General features: G+C 32.6%; 2 protein-coding genes across 2 annotated transcripts; both read right to left on the bottom strand.

Moving 5' to 3' along the window:
- Window positions 1–4,117: 4,117 nt before the first annotated feature.
- Window positions 4,118–7,557, bottom strand: LOC133788766 (uncharacterized). The gene is made up of 6 exons (XM_062226365.1): window positions 7,125–7,557; window positions 5,771–5,970; window positions 5,478–5,618; window positions 5,288–5,368; window positions 4,580–4,704; window positions 4,118–4,470 (listed from the first exon to the last, which is right to left on the bottom strand). Exons 1-6 carry the CDS (start codon window positions 7,345–7,347, stop codon window positions 4,422–4,424), a joined length of 819 nt encoding a protein of 272 aa, XP_062082349.1. The 5' UTR covers window positions 7,348–7,557; the 3' UTR covers window positions 4,118–4,421.
- Window positions 7,558–8,326: 769 nt separating this feature from the next.
- LOC133788758 (probable alkaline/neutral invertase B) lies at window positions 8,327–12,047 on the bottom strand. The gene is made up of 5 exons (XM_062226355.1): window positions 11,898–12,047; window positions 10,969–11,442; window positions 10,445–10,876; window positions 9,153–9,711; window positions 8,327–8,833 (listed from the first exon to the last, which is right to left on the bottom strand). The coding sequence occupies exons 2-5, from the start codon at window positions 11,383–11,385 to the stop codon at window positions 8,538–8,540; spliced, it is 1,704 nt and encodes a 567-aa protein (XP_062082339.1). The 5' UTR covers window positions 11,386–11,442; window positions 11,898–12,047; the 3' UTR covers window positions 8,327–8,537.
- Between the last annotated feature and the right edge of the window lie 5,300 nt (window positions 12,048–17,347).

Raw genomic sequence — 17,347 nt, 5'->3', positions numbered from 1 at the left:
CTTGCAAATGCTCTTGAAAAATCCAAAATGGAAGAGATAATGGTAGAGAGAAAATGGGAGAAAAGAAGATAGTAACCAAAAATTAAGCACCTTAAAATGGTCTTGAAAGACCATATTTATAGCCAAAGTGAGTTTATTAAAATAATCAATTTAAATTGATTAGATTAATTAAATAAAATAAATATGGTATGTAGAGATAAATTATAGGGTGTAATGATGATGTTGTGGTGAAAATGTGTAGAAAAAAGGGTAAAAAGTTGGCATTTTGGACAAAGGATACATTTAGACAATTTTATGGGCTCAAGGAGGTGGTGTACGGCTGGGCCAGGCGGCTGGCAGCTGCAATTTGGCAGAGGAAGAAGGCAGGCCCACGGTTGGGTTGTGATGGGCCTGGGGAGAAATGAAGGGGATGCTGATGAGTTTTGGGCTTGAAGGGGTTTGGCTGGGCTTGGAAGAGTGCTTCGGTGGCAGCTGGATGGAGGCTTGTTGTTGGGTCACGTGGAAAGGAGCTGGGGCATTGATGAAGGGAGCAGGCTGGGACGGGTGGCGGCAGCTGGTGGAGTCTTCGGCTGGAAGAGAAATGGCCAGGCGGGCCTAGGCCTGGTGAGGAGAAAGGCTGGAAGGCTTCAGACTGGGCCACGGCTGTTGGGCCGGCTAGGACAAGGTAAGTGATGCTTTCAAAAATGCCATATTTCTTTTGTTATTTTCTTTTCTTTCAAAACTACACTTTTCTCTCTTCAAGGATAAAAAAATGCAAAGCTCATCCTACAAAATAAGTAAATATTAAATTAGAATAAAATATTTTCAATTATAAAATAACTCATATTAAGTCCATGAAAATACTAATTGAAATTTAATTTACTTTGGCAATTAAGTTCAATAAAATCACATTTTTTTAACTTATAATCTAACAACACAAATTTCAAATAATTAACTACAACATATTATACTAAAATATCTATAAAAACATATAAAAATCTAGAAAACTACAATAAGACTAATAAATTAAAATGTACATAAAAACTTAATAAGTCAATTAAAAACTCAAGAACTAAGCAACAATTAGCATATAAAATTTGGTAAAATAACTCTATTTTGTAGAGTTATCAAAAACCAAGATTTTGTACCTGATATCTTGATGTGCAAGATACGCCTTCCAAAATTTGAAAACCCAGAAAAAAGACCATATTTGGGACTTCCTAGGGAACCTAAGCCTAATATCCATTGATCAAAGAATCCTAGTACGTCAAATTAAAGACTGAACCAGCACATTCCTAGAAATTAAAAAGCAACAAAGGCAGAAACTGACGTAAGGAAAGAAGAAAATATACATAATGCCAAGATCAGATACTTACGCACTGAAGATGGTGGTTGCAGCGAAATAGATGATTGAAGAAGAGGCTGCAAGTATAGTCTCACAGTCTCGAACAAGCTGATGGCCCTTTGTTTCTTTGGCTGAGAGAACATGTAACAACAAATACTTTCTGGGCTTGCCTTTGGTTTTCTCTTTTTTTTTTCCTCTGATAAACGTGAAAATGAAAGGAAGAAGATGACTAGAGTCTTATATATAGGCTATCAGAAATTGTAAAAGAGGGATTAATCTGAGCCATTGGCCAGATTCCGTATCAAATCTGACGGTCAGGGATAAGAGACAAGATGGTGTCGTAAAGGTGGCAGGCGAACGATTGTGGGCAGATTTCCAAGGCACTCGAGTACCTTGAATAAGCAATATTCAATTGACGCGTGTCCATACTCGAGTATGTGTGGCGGTGCGGTTCCCGAAGAAAGTAGTTCAAAAGTTTCCTTCTCATAGGATTCGAACAAAACTTTTGAGGGGGCAAAATGTTACACCCAGATTTCGAGACTTAAGGTTGTGACCTCAAAAGCTGGATCCGTCAGGGGTGAGTTCGCGATAGTTAAAATACATGCTCGTAATCTAGATGTCGAATCTTCAAAGCAGGTGGCAACCTCGAAGATGGACAGCCTCGAAGTCCTTATAATCTCGAAAGACAGAACATCGGAGCACGTCCATTGTCGGGTGACCTCGAATCAAGTGGCCCGAGCTTGGCATGAGTGTGAGCTCGGGGTAAGGCGGCCTCGGTGGTATTTACCCTCTCCGAGTTAGTCTTGGGAAAATAAGGCAACTTGTAATTTACTCAGAGACTTAGACGGGCATGGTGTTAATTGTTGATCTCGAACGGCTTAATAGGTCACTTGAGAAGACGCAGTCTATGCATTCAAGAGATATTTATTGTTGTAACTTCCCTACAATAAAGAGATATTAACTAGTCGGTTATACGCCCCCTGGTCTTCAGGGGACGTTTCCTTGTATATAGGAGTTACAGGCTTTAAAGCCATTAAATTTATTAATATACAGAATAACTTCCCGAAACGTGCGGGATAGTATTTTGAGACCTCCTCTATAAATAGAGAAGTCATGTACCATTGTAAAGGACCGAAACTTTGTGATCTTGAGAGAACTTCTGGAGAATTCATCCCTGAAGAATTTCCAGAAGTTTCCTAAGTTCTAATAACAAAGACTCGTGGACTAGGCAAAGTTAACTGCTGAACCACGTAAAAAACTCTCCTTGTTTTATTGTGTTATTCTTGCCATAACTCTTTACTGTTTATGTGCTCTATATATTAAGTTGATGAAAAACGGCGTCAACATGTTGGAAATAAATTTGTGGACAAGTATAAACAACGATAACAATATTAAACAACCACATTTGTTAATAGTATTATTGGAGACCATAATGGGATAGTGCTATTTTTATAATATAAATAGATGGTCTTCTTGGACACACTCTATTAAATTATGTGACTGGCTCATTGGGTCACATACACTCAGTATGATTCAAAGTCAAGGCTCAATGACCCAAAATGTATATTATAGAAAATGAATAATATTCATATTTCTAACATTGGTTTGTCTAAGATAGAAACTAACATTGAATGGTCATTTTGAGGTAAATTGATAGACTTTTGTAGAGTGAGATAGATAGATTGTTCCAAAAGAGACTACCTCTCAATTCATATTCTAATTCCTATATCTCATTTTGCAGGTTGATGAAAGCAACAATAATTGTGGAGGTGAGTTGTTCTAAGTAATCCTTTTATATGGTATACTTTAGCAGTCAAATGTATATTGTTTGATGAGCTTGATTATTGAATAATTGTTGGGAAAATACTAATTTGACCTTTGTATTTTTCTCAAATACGTGATTGGCTTATGTGTTTTTTAAATAATAATTCGGACTCTGTGTTTTACAAAATTGATCAAAATAGTATCTTATACCCAATTTTGGTCAAGAATAATTCAAATATAATATTTCATTCTCAGTTCTTCGACCACTTTCTCTACTTTTCTGAACTCATCACATCACTAACAACCTAAGAATTTATCTTATAATTAAAAATATTTTAACCAAAAACGAATTTAAAATATTATTTTAATTAATTTTGTAAAACATATGGGTTGAATTACCATTTAATAAAACAATTTAATAAAACACAGAAGATCGAAAATACATGCCAAAATAATACATTTCTTTATTGTTTGATGCTTATCTTGAATCCAACATATTTATCATGTGTCCTACCTACTACTTTTTTTTTTCAACCTAACGACCACGTTTTTTATTATTATTGTGCTACCTACCACTACTTATTAATATAATACTTATTTTAGCACATATTAATAAAGATGAAAGTCAACAAACACAATAATATCTAACTAGTTATAGTGCCCATAGTAATGCTCATTTTTAAATCATTCGACCATTCGGATATTAAAACAACACTACACCAGCTTCATTCTTTAAGCCCTTTTAGGTGGAACCTATTTACTGGTTTAAACCATTTAATTTTCTTTGGATCTTATTTATTTATTTATTTTTAGCTTAGAATTAGTAGTTGCCTTGGGTGCATGCAAAACTGGTTGCAAATCTAGTGGCTACCATGTTACAGGGCTTGGCCCTCTACTTCTTTAATTGAACAATAACACCTGTGTGGCTATGCATCCTCTTGAGACTTGCTCTATTTTGTGCCAATCATTATTACACCATTATCCTTGTTGATTTAGGCACTAACAACCCTTTGTCAAACACACCAACTATACTGTTAATAATCTAATTAGTGATTTAAGCAATATCCTCTAAAGTAGAGACTACAAAATGTCCAAAATAATCTTGGTGCGGAATAATGGAACCGACGCAAGTAAAATTAACTGTGTGAATCATGTTCGATATATATAAATATCAAATTCAAATCCCCAACTTCAAAACATCCCACTTCAATTTCGACCAAGATAAGATGAGAGAGAACTAGGCCCGTGTTGAGTGCAAAAAGGGGTACAAGCAACAACATGCCTAATTAAGTTAATTATGGGGGCCAAGGTGTTTGCTCGGCGAGACCTCAGTTTACACCACTCCTGATGGGAGTCGGAGAACAAGCTGCCCTCCAAAAACGCTGCAAAATGAAGAACATTAATGAATAAAAATGATGCACATTCGAGAAAAACATGAAGGTTGGCCAAGATGGAGGTTTGGACCATATGCCGATAGTAGTAGTAACTGACCTCTTAACATAGTAATAACAGAAGTCGGCCAAGATGAAAGTTTGAACAATTTCTGAGATAAGAACCATCGAGGGCCATAGTCCATATCCTAGAGCTACAAGCAACTGGCCTCGAGTATCTAGAACCTGTTTCAAAATAAGGAAAGAATGCCATTAATGGCTAAATCCAATTCTAAAACAAACCAGTAAGGGGCTTATAATCTGTGGTAGAATATATGACTTATCATGTGACGAGATCATAGAGAGTTCTTCACAATTATTTGCAAAATATAGCATTACTAGTGGTGGTTACAACAAGCAATTTCAGGAATAAAAACAGCAACTATAACTACTAGCATCTACATCAAGCTGGTTGTGTAAAGATGTTTCAATTATTGCACTCATTCATCATCAAAAATGTCACTCCCACAATAAATAACCAGTATGACAGTAGAGCTACTTCATCACTAAGTTCAACCAGAATGGCATCAAATAAAATTAATAAACTGCCCACAAGAACTTTCTAGTCTGAACTATAACCATTATTTATCACCTTAGATGTCAAATCAAGTTATCTAAATTATTTAATGTGTGTGTGCCCTGGACACCAAATAAATGTCCATACAAAAGCTAACTATCAGAGCATGCAACAGAATGGTCACTTATATACTAACTTAAAAGCAACCTAGCATAAAAGTAGAATGTACATATGAAACATGAGGAATCTAACCTGGAGAACCCAATGGGCACAGCTGAGAAACCTCGCGATACCCAGTGCAAATACATAATGAGCCGTGAATGGTTCAACAATCTGAAAAAATAGAATAAAAGAAAAGAAATGACTAAATAGAAAAGAAAAGTTATTTCTTTCAATTTGAAAATCTTGGTAAAACTTTTTTTTTCATTCAGTAAAACCATGCCTTTGTGTTCTGCATGACCCGCAACTGTGGTAACACTGAAACAGCTTCAAGATACACACAGAAAGCCCAGAAAATCCTGTTCAACAGATGATGAGAGGTTGATGGGTGAATGAGCAAAGCTAACACAGCACAGGGCACCACCTGCATCCAAACAGCAAGTAAGCATATTGCTTTCTACCATCTCACATTGTTCCGAAAGACTTGGCACTTAGTCAACTGCCAAATCCCAGTGCTGCAAAAAGCAGGGACGATCTTTCAAACAATTTTAGAAAAAAGAGGGGAAAAACACTCACCACATAATAAATTGCAAAGTTGTCTTTATCCTCCATGTAACTAGACTTCAATTTAAAACGGATCATGAAAATAACCCACAGGGTTGTTCCCAGGGTTGCTAGATCAAGTAGGGTGTGTATATCATATTCCATAACAAAACTACAGTACAATCTAACAGCTAAAAAGATCGCTGTCAGTTCCTGAGATTTCAGTGATAACCCTGCACATGATTAAAAAAAATTCTTTAACTTACTTAAGGGATAGGTAACAAAATATTTGCAGCATCATGTAACTCTTACTAAGTAAATTCCTGATAGAATACGTCATTTTGCAGTTTCAAAGTGAGACATCTAAAGCCGAGTATCATTAATTATATCCACAGGTACAATCCTAAACCAAAAGCACACTTAATGAAGAATATCATAAACACCTATCCAAATGAGAACAATAGCTAAAATATAGAAAACAAGCATACGCAATTTTTCTATTCCAATTAAGCACAACTCATTTCAAGACACAGTACAATGATAAAAGAAAGAACATAGATCAGGAAAAGGATCTTTAAGGTAAATTTATTGCATTAAACTCTGTTATGCTGAAAGCCAAATTTTAACCAAACCCAAACAACGAATCTTAAATTCAAAAATTACAATGGGCGTCACTTTTCTTACAATTAGCATCATTTTCGCTAAGCACGAGACTCCTTGAACTCTGAAATTCAAGTATCCCAGAAAAATAAGGTACTGATACCAGATAGCTATAAACATCCTTGTATCTAGATACAAGTTTTATATCTTACAAAGTTAACGAACAAAGGGTGGGAATTTACTTGAAGAACACTCCCTCTTTTTCTTCTTTGGTTATAAATTATAATATGGTGCAAAGTTCTAACACAACACAACGAGCCTCTAACACCTATAGTACTTATTGAATTTAAGTTAAACACTTTATTCAGATGCAGTCCAAAAAATTAAAATGTGATGGGGGAAATTATCCAAAATATCAAAGCTATGAGTGCCTTCTATTACAAATATCCAATCTCAACATGAAAAGGGAGAATCCAAAGAGAAAAGGTTTCTTGTTCTATAGATTTCTGAAATAAGAAAAATTAAAACTTTAATATTTTCATCAAACAAAAATAGTGAAAATAAATGATTGATGAAAGCGAATCTTAAAATTTCATCTCGGCATAAACGAATGAACCCCAACTGACCCAAAAAAAATGATTTTTCAGGGCTAATGATCGATTAAATATCATAATCGTTAAAGCCCAAAATTAAGTTTTCCCCAATTCCTAACGAACAATTATCGCCAAACCAAAACCTACTCGAGTAAACAAACAATGCAAGAAAACGGTCAATAATAAAGTTATACCAGCACAAGTCTTCTCCTTCATAAGCTTATAGATAAGCACAGAAATCCCAATGGAGTGCACAGCCTCCGCAGCGACAAAAAGGTTATCGTGATCGTGAACGATAAATCGGAGCAAAACCAGAGCCGTCATACCCGAAATCACAGCCAAAAAGGCCTTCACTTTGGGGGGCTGTCGCCTGACCCATGTGGAAACTGCGTGGATCGGTCTCTTGGGAGCCTTCATGAGGTTATTTTTCTCGGTGTGCGTCGATTTTCCTGGAAATTTTCTGATAAGAAAGGGAAAATATAGAGAGACCGGGACACTTTGGGAAAAAGAATAATATAAAATAAAATTAATAAATCTGGTGAGGTTGTGAAAGAGATAATTATGAGGAGAGAGAAAAAAGATTTTAAGGGAGAGATTTTGCGTGAAAATTGTCCCAATGGTCAATCTATTGTATTTCAACTCAAACAAATAGAGGCATTGCCTTATATAGCTCTAAAAATATATATTGCTAGTATTCTATATTGGACTTCTTTTGAAATGGATGATAAGGAAATTTTGGACAATTTTTATTGTTCTTATCAATTTTATAGAACTAAATAATATATGTGATATTAATTAAGTCAGTGTTTACTAATTATTAGTGATAAATCGTAAAGAAAATGAAGAATAGGGAAAGTGTCATTTCTTATCCATTCATTCATGTGTTTGCTTATTTAAGACTCTAAAAATTAATCACACATTACCTTTTCATTCTTTCACATTCCTTTTCTTTATTTTTTTACCAAATAGAATTTGGATACTCTTTTTTTTTTCTTTTCTTTCCATAATCTTTCTTTCCTTTTTCTTTTGTAATATTTGTACTTTCATCAATTAAAGTTTTACTCGTGAAAATGGTATTTTTTTTTATTGATAAGGAAACCCCACAACAAATTAATTATATTAAAAAAATATTATTTGTTATTTTAAAGTATCCATCACCACAAAATATTCAAACATATTACATAACTTATTATCTTATTATACACCATTCTTAGCAATTCTTTAAAAAAAAAAAATATAGGTGACTTAGTTTATGAGAATTATTATAAAGCAGTTAGAACGTCGTTTTATAAAATCAAAATAAACATAATCACGAGGGTGGTGTCTGATTTGTATACTAAAAAAAAGATAAGGATTAAGGAGCAAGAAACCATAAAATAAAAATAAGAAAAGAACAAAACTTCAAACCCAAAAGAAATCAATAATAGAAATAATTGGATAGTTTTGCACTTTGAGAAAGAAGAAGAAAAAAAAAAGATATATATAAGCACAGAATAACAAATACCTTTATTTTACTAAGCCTGAATTCAGCTTGGTTTGAAAAAGTTGTGTATTTTTAGGCAAGAAATTCACAGTCTAAGATTTAAAAAGGGATCTAATAAAATTGATCAAAAAGTCCATGAATTTGATCTCCTCATAACGGGCTTCATTTGTTTGTCTTCCTCAAGGGAGACCATACCCAAATGAGACGGATCTTCCAGCAACATTTTGGCCACCAGGTAACCAGCAATGGACCACGTTTGGTTTTTACGAGCCTGCTTCCCAATGTACCGGCCCTGCTTTCCGTCATAGTATTCTGGCCAACTATCCTTAAGCAACCTCGTCTCTGCTAGCTCAATGGCCCGTCTTGCGATCTGGGGTCGTCCAGTTTTGATGCAAGCAGCAGTGACAAGCCATAACAGCACTGTATATGCATGATGAAAGTTGATTAGTTTTGTTTATAAATGCATATAATGAAAGCAAAAATCATGACACAGACACTGTTGTCTTAGATGAAGAACGTTGCATTAACATATATGTAGAGTAATGGGTGGAAATAGACATTTTCTTAATGATATTTTGTAAGATGATCTTATAAAGTGTCAAGTGTTATGAGTAAGTCTGGACAGTCATTTTGCAATGAATTATCAAATAGAGATGCAAAGTGATCAAAAGTGTTATTTTGTCAAACACCCTTAGCCCCCTAACATGTATAGCTCCTTGAAACTTGGAAGGAACCATACCTGGCCAAGATCCTCCGTTGTGGTAACTCCATCTTGTGTTTTTAGGATCACACCCGGTGACAATTCGCCATTCATGACTTTCAATGGCTGGATAACAGACCTTCAAAGGCATTTCTCCAACCAGCTCCTCCCATCTTGATTCTATAAGATCCATAATTGCAGTGGATTGTTCAGGAGTTGCCAAAGAAGACAGAATAGCAATACAATTGCCTAAACAAAACCAGCGGAAATCCATTCTGGCAGGACTGACATTCCCAATGAAGTAGCCACCACGTGATGGCATGAAATCGAAAATCCATTCAGGAAGTGAATCTGGTATGACATTGAATTTGTTGACAGCTGTGTGTGAGTATTCTTCTGTTTTATATCGATAAATGTCATTAAGCTGCTTCAAGTCCAACCAGAAGTAACTTCTCATGTGAAAGCTCAAGGCGTGGAGACGTTTAACTATTCGTTCAACAAACTCCTTACCCTCTTCGTCTTGCTTAAGTAATATTAAAGCACATCTTAAGGCCATGAAAAAAAGAGCCTGAATTTCAATGGGATACCCATAAACACCCTGAAAGAATATAGAGATATTTAATCAAAATTGTAGAAAATAAATTGAAACAAATATATTCAACAGGTAACTACAAGAAACTACAAGGGAACTCAAATTCTGGCGGTACTAATGATCAGCCGAAGTAGGTTTGAGATCAATTATCTTTATTCTCAATCAGTTATTTTTGTTTTCATCTAATAAGTCCTCTGGAATGTGAATCAGAGTATGGCTGACATTTTATTAGGTAAGAAAGTTAAAAAAGCTCACACTTAGAAACCGTGACCCCTTATTGTATTCATCAAATAATACTTTTCATCTACTTACCCTTACAGAACCACAAGAGCCTCACACACTAAAAAACTCATCCAACTACTTTTTAGTGGTTACAGAGAACGAGGTCAGCATTTTCAGTAAGAAATTAATTTAAAGTACTTGTCTAAGGTGTTTGATACGCTCTGAAACCACCAGGGACGGATCCAATTGGTCCCCAGTGGGGGCATATGTCTGCACTGGTTGTGAAATATTAAATTTTGCCCACACTTTGTTATGATATTTCCTAGTCCATGCCCCCACCACTGTAAAAAAAAATCTGGCTCCATCACCAGAAGCCACCCTTTACTTTTGGCAGAACACACATTATTGAGGCCCCTCACCACAAGATTAATGAATCCGTGAGTTTACAGCATGTTTGAGTTAAGGTGGTAGACAATAAAAGTATCAAATGGGACTAACTGAAAAGTAAAAAACATACCATTCTACGATCAATCATGCAGCATCCATCAGCGCAGAGAAGAGTTGGAAATGTATCAAACCCCTCTGAAAGACATAAACTTAGAATAAGGCGCATACCCTTCTGGCACTCAGGCAGTTCAGCCAAGGAAGTGTCTCCTGTCGATTTTGTGTATGCCCGGAGCAATATAATCCACCAAAATCCAGAATCAACAGGAGCAACTCTTCCTATTGCACTTTCTCCGAAATCCGCAATCAAAGTCTCGGTATTCCTTACGGGATCATGGAGTACTTTGAAACTAGCTGGCATCACTCCTTCTCCAAGCTGAAACCTGTCAATCTTTTTCTCCCATGATTGAAGACGAAGCGTCTTTAAGATGAAATTCTTAACAATCTCAGGCTCACCATTCATTAGAAAAGCCAATGCACTTGGAACAAAATCTCTCACAAACACCTTCAAGACACATAAGCAAAAGGACAAGTTAGATTTTACACATATCAACAAACAATCAAGTAACACCCTCCAAGGAAAACCACATTAAGAACCTGATCATAATTAAGTTCTTCCTCAGAGTTATCCAAAGCAGCAATCGTCCCAACAGGCCTGCCTCTAAAATGAACCAAAGAACGCCTCAAAGCATCCCAAGCTTCACCCACCATTGGATGTGGTTCAAAGCTATGCTGGGACATTGGAGTGTTAATCCCTGACCTTCTACTAGGTGAATAAACAAAATCAGCATGGTCGATATTTCGTGAAAAGTTGTCAACATTTCTTGACGAGTGCCGAGGAGAGAACCCAATTGATAATTCACTCATCGACCTTTCATCAAACGATCTCTTCCTATCCATATTCAAGGGTCTAGGTGGTCTATCCATGAATTTTGAGAAATCAATCTCTTCGATTTCTGCCACAGTTAATAACGAATCATTGCTCTTTACACTTCCATTCTGAGGCAGCTCCATTGTTAACAATAATAAGCTTTGGGAAATTCAGATATGGTGGTTCCAAGATTCACCACCCTGCAAGTTCAACCATAACCAAACTAGATTCAACAGTGGAAATTGCAAAACAAAAAATTCTAAAAAAAAAATACTACTAATAGTAATACCCATTTAGATAAATACCCAACACAATAAACTTGTCACAGAGCATTCAAAGGATTCAGCATTCTTTCTCACTTGAACAGATAAACAAAACAATCCACAATCAAACACAATCGTTTAGAACCAAATTAAAATAACATTCAGATTATGAAAAAACTCAAATCTGAACACCAAAACGCACAAACTAAACAAGAACAAAAACAAAAACAAAAAGCTCAAGATCCGATCAAGAACGAGTCATTAGCAGCCATAATTATCCTCCAAATCAAACAACCCAAGAGAAAAACATGCATGCATTTTACTAAAACAAATCTTGTATCAAATCTCAATTCCATTTTTTTTAATTATTATTTGTGCAAAAGTGGACTAACCAGAGAAGAGTTTTTTTTCCCAAGAGCCAGCTTCGGGTCCTTACTTCGACACGAAACGAAAACCGAATGAAACGAGAGAGCTCAGCTCTTTCACTAGTGACAATAATGAGCGCATATACTCACATATTATATAATATTAATATCTATAGTCTATACTTTAATAATTATTATTAATATTTAATATTTAATAAAATAGAATCTATGTTTTTTCATTTTTGTAACTCAAAACTAGGTGTGGCCCATTAGAACTGATCAACCGGAGATGCCGGTAACCTCAGGGGGAGAATTAGGTGAAGTGACTTGCAGGTGAAATTGATTTAAAAATTATTTTCTTTATTTTTTTAATATTTCACCAATAAAATATATATATATAACTTAGTTAAAATTATATTACATGTAATTAACATTTTTATTTATAGTACATGTGTTATAATGATAACATATTTCGATAGAGGTAATCTACCTAATTTGAGTCCCCTCAGAGAAAAAAAAAATACCAACTTGTTAATTTTTTATTCTATTTATAAAAAAATAACCTATTGAAAATGACATTATTGTTTTTTAATTAGTAGAAATAATAAAGAAAATTTTCATCTAGTTTGTTTATTTCAATAATTCATAGAAATATTTTATATATCTTTCAAAATGCATCTCGTGTGTAATTATGATTTTATATAGTGTTAGTAAGTATTTTTTGTAAATAATTTGTGTTTCTTGTTGGACTAGAATTATTTTAACTACTTAACATTCCATATATATAATGAAAAATAGAAAAAGAATAAGATTTATTTTTATGTTTTTCATCTCATAAATTAGTGACATTATTTCTCAAAAGAATCACTTCACACATTTGTATTGGGTGTGTGCGGACTATGGAATAAGTAGATGGATGAATAGTTTCTTTCTTCTATATTTTGGGTGCACTGAGGAGGGCCCACCGTTGATTTCAGTGTGATGCATTGTATTGAATCATGATTCATGAATAAAGAAAAGGACTTTGAAACTCGGGACTCTATAAAACGACAATCAAAGACAGCGTTTGATCAGACTGAAATATGTTTGTTTGTGCACGTGTACGGACGTCAGTCCCACTGTGACTGGTGATTGCCCATTGGAGCCTCTTCAAGTGGCTCTTTTTCTTTATTTATTGCTAATTAATATTTGGAGAATTTGTATACTTATATTATTATTATAATAATATTTAATATAACATTATATATATAATTATACTAATATAAACTATTTAAATGTCATGGTATATAGAAAACTAGATATTTAATTATTATATTAATATAAATTTAAATGTTATTAAATATTATTATATATTCATATTTTTCTTACTAATTATATTAATATAAATTCAAAATATAAGATTAGATATTTAATACTTATATTAATATAAATTTAAATATTATAAAATATCATTATAATAATATATAAAAAACATAATCAATATTTTTGTTTAATTTTTTATTTAATATATTTATGTTATTTTTTTGATATGCAGTTATTTATTTATTTTAAATTTATATGACAATGATACAAATTTAATAAATATAATTAATAAATTATATGAATAAAACTAAGTAAATATATATTGCACATTATTTGTATCTAGTTTTATCTATATTATTGTAAGATTATTGTTGTGTTATTTTATATAATATAATCTTTAGAATAAATAGTTGACAGCTTGTCGCGTATTGTAACACAATAATATTTGAGAGTAACAAAATTAGCTACAAGTTTGTAACTTCAAAATATCACCAAATAATGTGTAGATTGAGAGTTATACATTTTGATTTAATTTCATAAAGTCATAATGTGACATGGTTGTTGAAAATATGTTTTTAACTTTCATTATGTGTATGGAGGTTACAAAATCATGTGAGAAAGTGATTGAAACGTTTTGGAAAAATATGCAAAATTAAGAGCTTGTAACAACCTTCAGGTCTCGGCCACAAGCATCCCAAGCCGCAGCCTAGGAGTCAAGGGCTAATGGTCGCGGCTTGGAATATCCTAGGGCACGGCTTGGGTGCTAGCTGTCAAATCCCTCTTTGCATTTTTTCAAATTTGAACAGTTTTAATATTTCAAGTAACTCTCAAATCTTCATTTTAATTTCATAAACATTCAATTGAACATTGGTAACAGTCAAGGGGTTAGTGAAATTTGAAATTCAAGTGGTGTCTCAAAACTCTATACATAGAAGTATAATGTTGACTTGCAAGACACATCATTTCTATCCACTATAGCACTTGGCTATAAATACACCAAAATATTTGATAATTAATTTTTTGTTAGATTCCTTAGTGCTTGAGAATATGGAAAATAAGTTTTTGGGCAAAGATCTTGAATCTTGTTCAAATTTGTGAACTCCACTACTTTTCACTTTGATTATGTGAGTGGGAGAGTCTTTTATATTGTTTTTGTTCTTAGCTTTGATCTTTTATTTCTTTTGTTACTTCTTATTGCTCTTCTTCATATATTTATTTGTATTGTTTTGCTTAGAGTTATATTTTATTTTATCCATTTTCTTTCACATCTATCTAATTTATTTGTATCTATTGCAATATAGTTGTAACTTTTATTTAATCAATCATATTGTCAAGTGTATTTTTGCATAGAGTTTTAATCTAGTTTTATCTTTTCCATTGAGGCAATAATTTTTTCTCTAACAATTAATATGCTTGTGAAACTAATTATTTTATTATATATAATTATTAATTATTAACAAGACTCATTATATATTATTTTAGTGATGAGATAAAATATATTATAAAAAATAAGAATGTTTTAAAATATAATTAACTTAATAAATAGTTCACTACAAAATGTAGATGATAATCGTTCAAAAAATATATAATTAGACCAGTGCAAAATTGTAAGAAGAAAATTTATTATTTGTCTTATTATTATTTTTTAAAGGAAAATAAAGTATTTGGATCTTTTAATATCCCCAAGATATGCGTCAAAAGAAATATTTTAATAAGGGATATAATATGATAAAGTAATGTGAAAATAGGAAAGTGACGTGGTTTGTATTAAGATATTTAGTTGTTGAATCATGTGAATGTATAAAAATATATTTTGACAACGATAATTTCAGCTACATTTTTGTCTCTAAATATGCTTTTTAAATATTAATTAACATAGAGTTTAATGCACGTTATAAGGTAGTTTAATGTAAAGTTGGAATAAAATCAATATAATCAGGAAAAATAGATTGATTCAATAAAATAGTTCATGTATTGTACATATACTAACTAAGCACAATATATATATATATATATCTTAGCAATATTTTATTGTAATTTTAAATCAATAGAATTATTACAAATACAAATCTAACTGTGTGTTTTTAGAAACTGGCAAAGAAAATTAGGGTATATACCTAATAAGTTTCTAATTCGGCCCCTTTTTTTTTTGAGAAAGCCCTTTTCTTACCTTTCTAAACAATAGTATTTTGTTTGATGTAGGGCCCAACCCAAAGAGGCCCAGAATTCACACACTTTGTCCTATGTTATTTTAATAATAGTCCAATAGTCAAGGCAGGGACAATACAAAGTGGCCCAAAACAAGTTATAGTGCTATAGGGCCCAACGTAAATGATGTGGTCCAACAGAAGTGTGTTTCTTTTGTGGTTTAGAATTAGAAAGGGCTTTAGAAAGAAAAAAAAAACGATGTGGGGATGCACGTGCTTCGCACGTGGAACCAATATTCTACCACCTATTTTTGTAGTTGAAATTAGTACAAATTTCTAACTTTAAAACACAGAAGCGGAAACTCCTACCTACCAAACCAAAAATTCTTAGGTAAACAAAAATAATAAAATTAAACGAAAAATTTCGAACCAAACATACTTAACTATAGAATTCTAATGAAATCTGGTGCATTAATGATAGTATATGCTCTATTATAGTTTGGGAAAAAAATCTTAAATGCAAATTATTCCAAAGTTTTAAGCCGGAAGGCTAATACAAAATCAAGCATAGGATCAAACACACAATAAAAATTCCAACATTTAGCCTTGATTTCCAACTACCCAGACACCAATCATTTTACATGGAACCAATCATTGCACAAAATTAAGAAGAACATGCAAAAATAAAACAATAAATCAACATGATTACAAAAAAAAGTAAGAAGTGAAATTTGAAGCGTACTGAAAGACACCAAATAATTTTGTTTTAATGGGTAATCATCTAGCTTGCATCTTGTAGTTTTTTTTCTCCATCAAGCAAAGGAAGATGAGCATCACCTCCTTCAAACTAAACACATCAAATTTCAAAGCAATTTTGTTTCAAAAGTCAAAAATCTCTTCACATAGATATAAATACATTGTTGCTTTTTGAGTGCGGTGGAATTGTAGTATCTCATACAACAACAAAAAATTAAATAAAAAATTCATTTATTTATTCATAAGATAAATCTCACTCTAGCAACCATAACTAAAATAGGATCATTTCATGTATTTTGGATCTAAGGAAAATTACATAAAACATGAAATTCCTTGTTCTTCAAAGTTTGCTTCATGACCACTTGTCTTTCAAATTATGTCTTGCACAATACAAAGATGATGTCTGATCTCTTTTTCCAATGGTGAATTTTAATAATTTCAACACATGTTAGTGTGTATCTTTTGTGTGATGTAAAAATCATACACACAAAAGTTGCTTTTCTTTTCTCGCTCTAAGCATGGGGAATAAGGAGAGAAAATATAGTTTCTCTTTTCAATTTTCTGATAATGGAAGCATTAGTATGAGTCTCCTCACTTAAGGTTTTATTTATAGAAACCATTGAAGTGAAGAGAGGAGCTTACCCTAGCGGGCTTGGCCGCCCATCACAGTTCAATGGATTGTGGTAGATGCCCCACATGTGTTTCCCAAAGCACATGTTTCAAATTCAAGCTTTTAATTATATTACTCTATTTATCAAATATATAGTGTACAATCAATTAATTAATTTTCACGAAATTATTTCTAATAAAATATCACTATATTTTATTTTCCTATTTTATTATTTCATAAATAATAATAAATAGTAATTTATTATTTCTCAAATAATAATTTTAAATAATATTCTTATTATTTTTTTAATTCATCAAATATTTTGTTTGTATTATCAAGCTAGCTCGAGGACAAATAGACATGTAGTTCTAAACTCCAATAAATTAATTATCTTACTAATTCTTTGCTCAATAAATTATTATAAACTATGAGATTTGTCCACTAAAAATTCATAGTTGGAATCTCAAAACACACAGTTTTGTATTATTATAAATTGTAACTCATATAGATTTCCATTATATTATCATTACATGAATTATGACACTCTACTAATTATTCATAATTAAAACTAGGTCTTTGTTTGTTAATCTCTCTAATTAAATACTTTTGAGAATTTATTTTTTAAATTATAACAAATTTTAAAAATCCTACTTTACTCCTAA

This window comes from Humulus lupulus, chromosome 1 (assembly GCF_963169125.1).
Source record: "Humulus lupulus chromosome 1, drHumLupu1.1, whole genome shotgun sequence".
Lineage (NCBI taxonomy): Eukaryota > Viridiplantae > Streptophyta > Magnoliopsida > Rosales > Cannabaceae > Humulus > Humulus lupulus.
The sequence above is the reverse complement of the archived record's forward strand: the minus strand, read 5'-3'. Positions and strand labels throughout refer to the sequence as shown.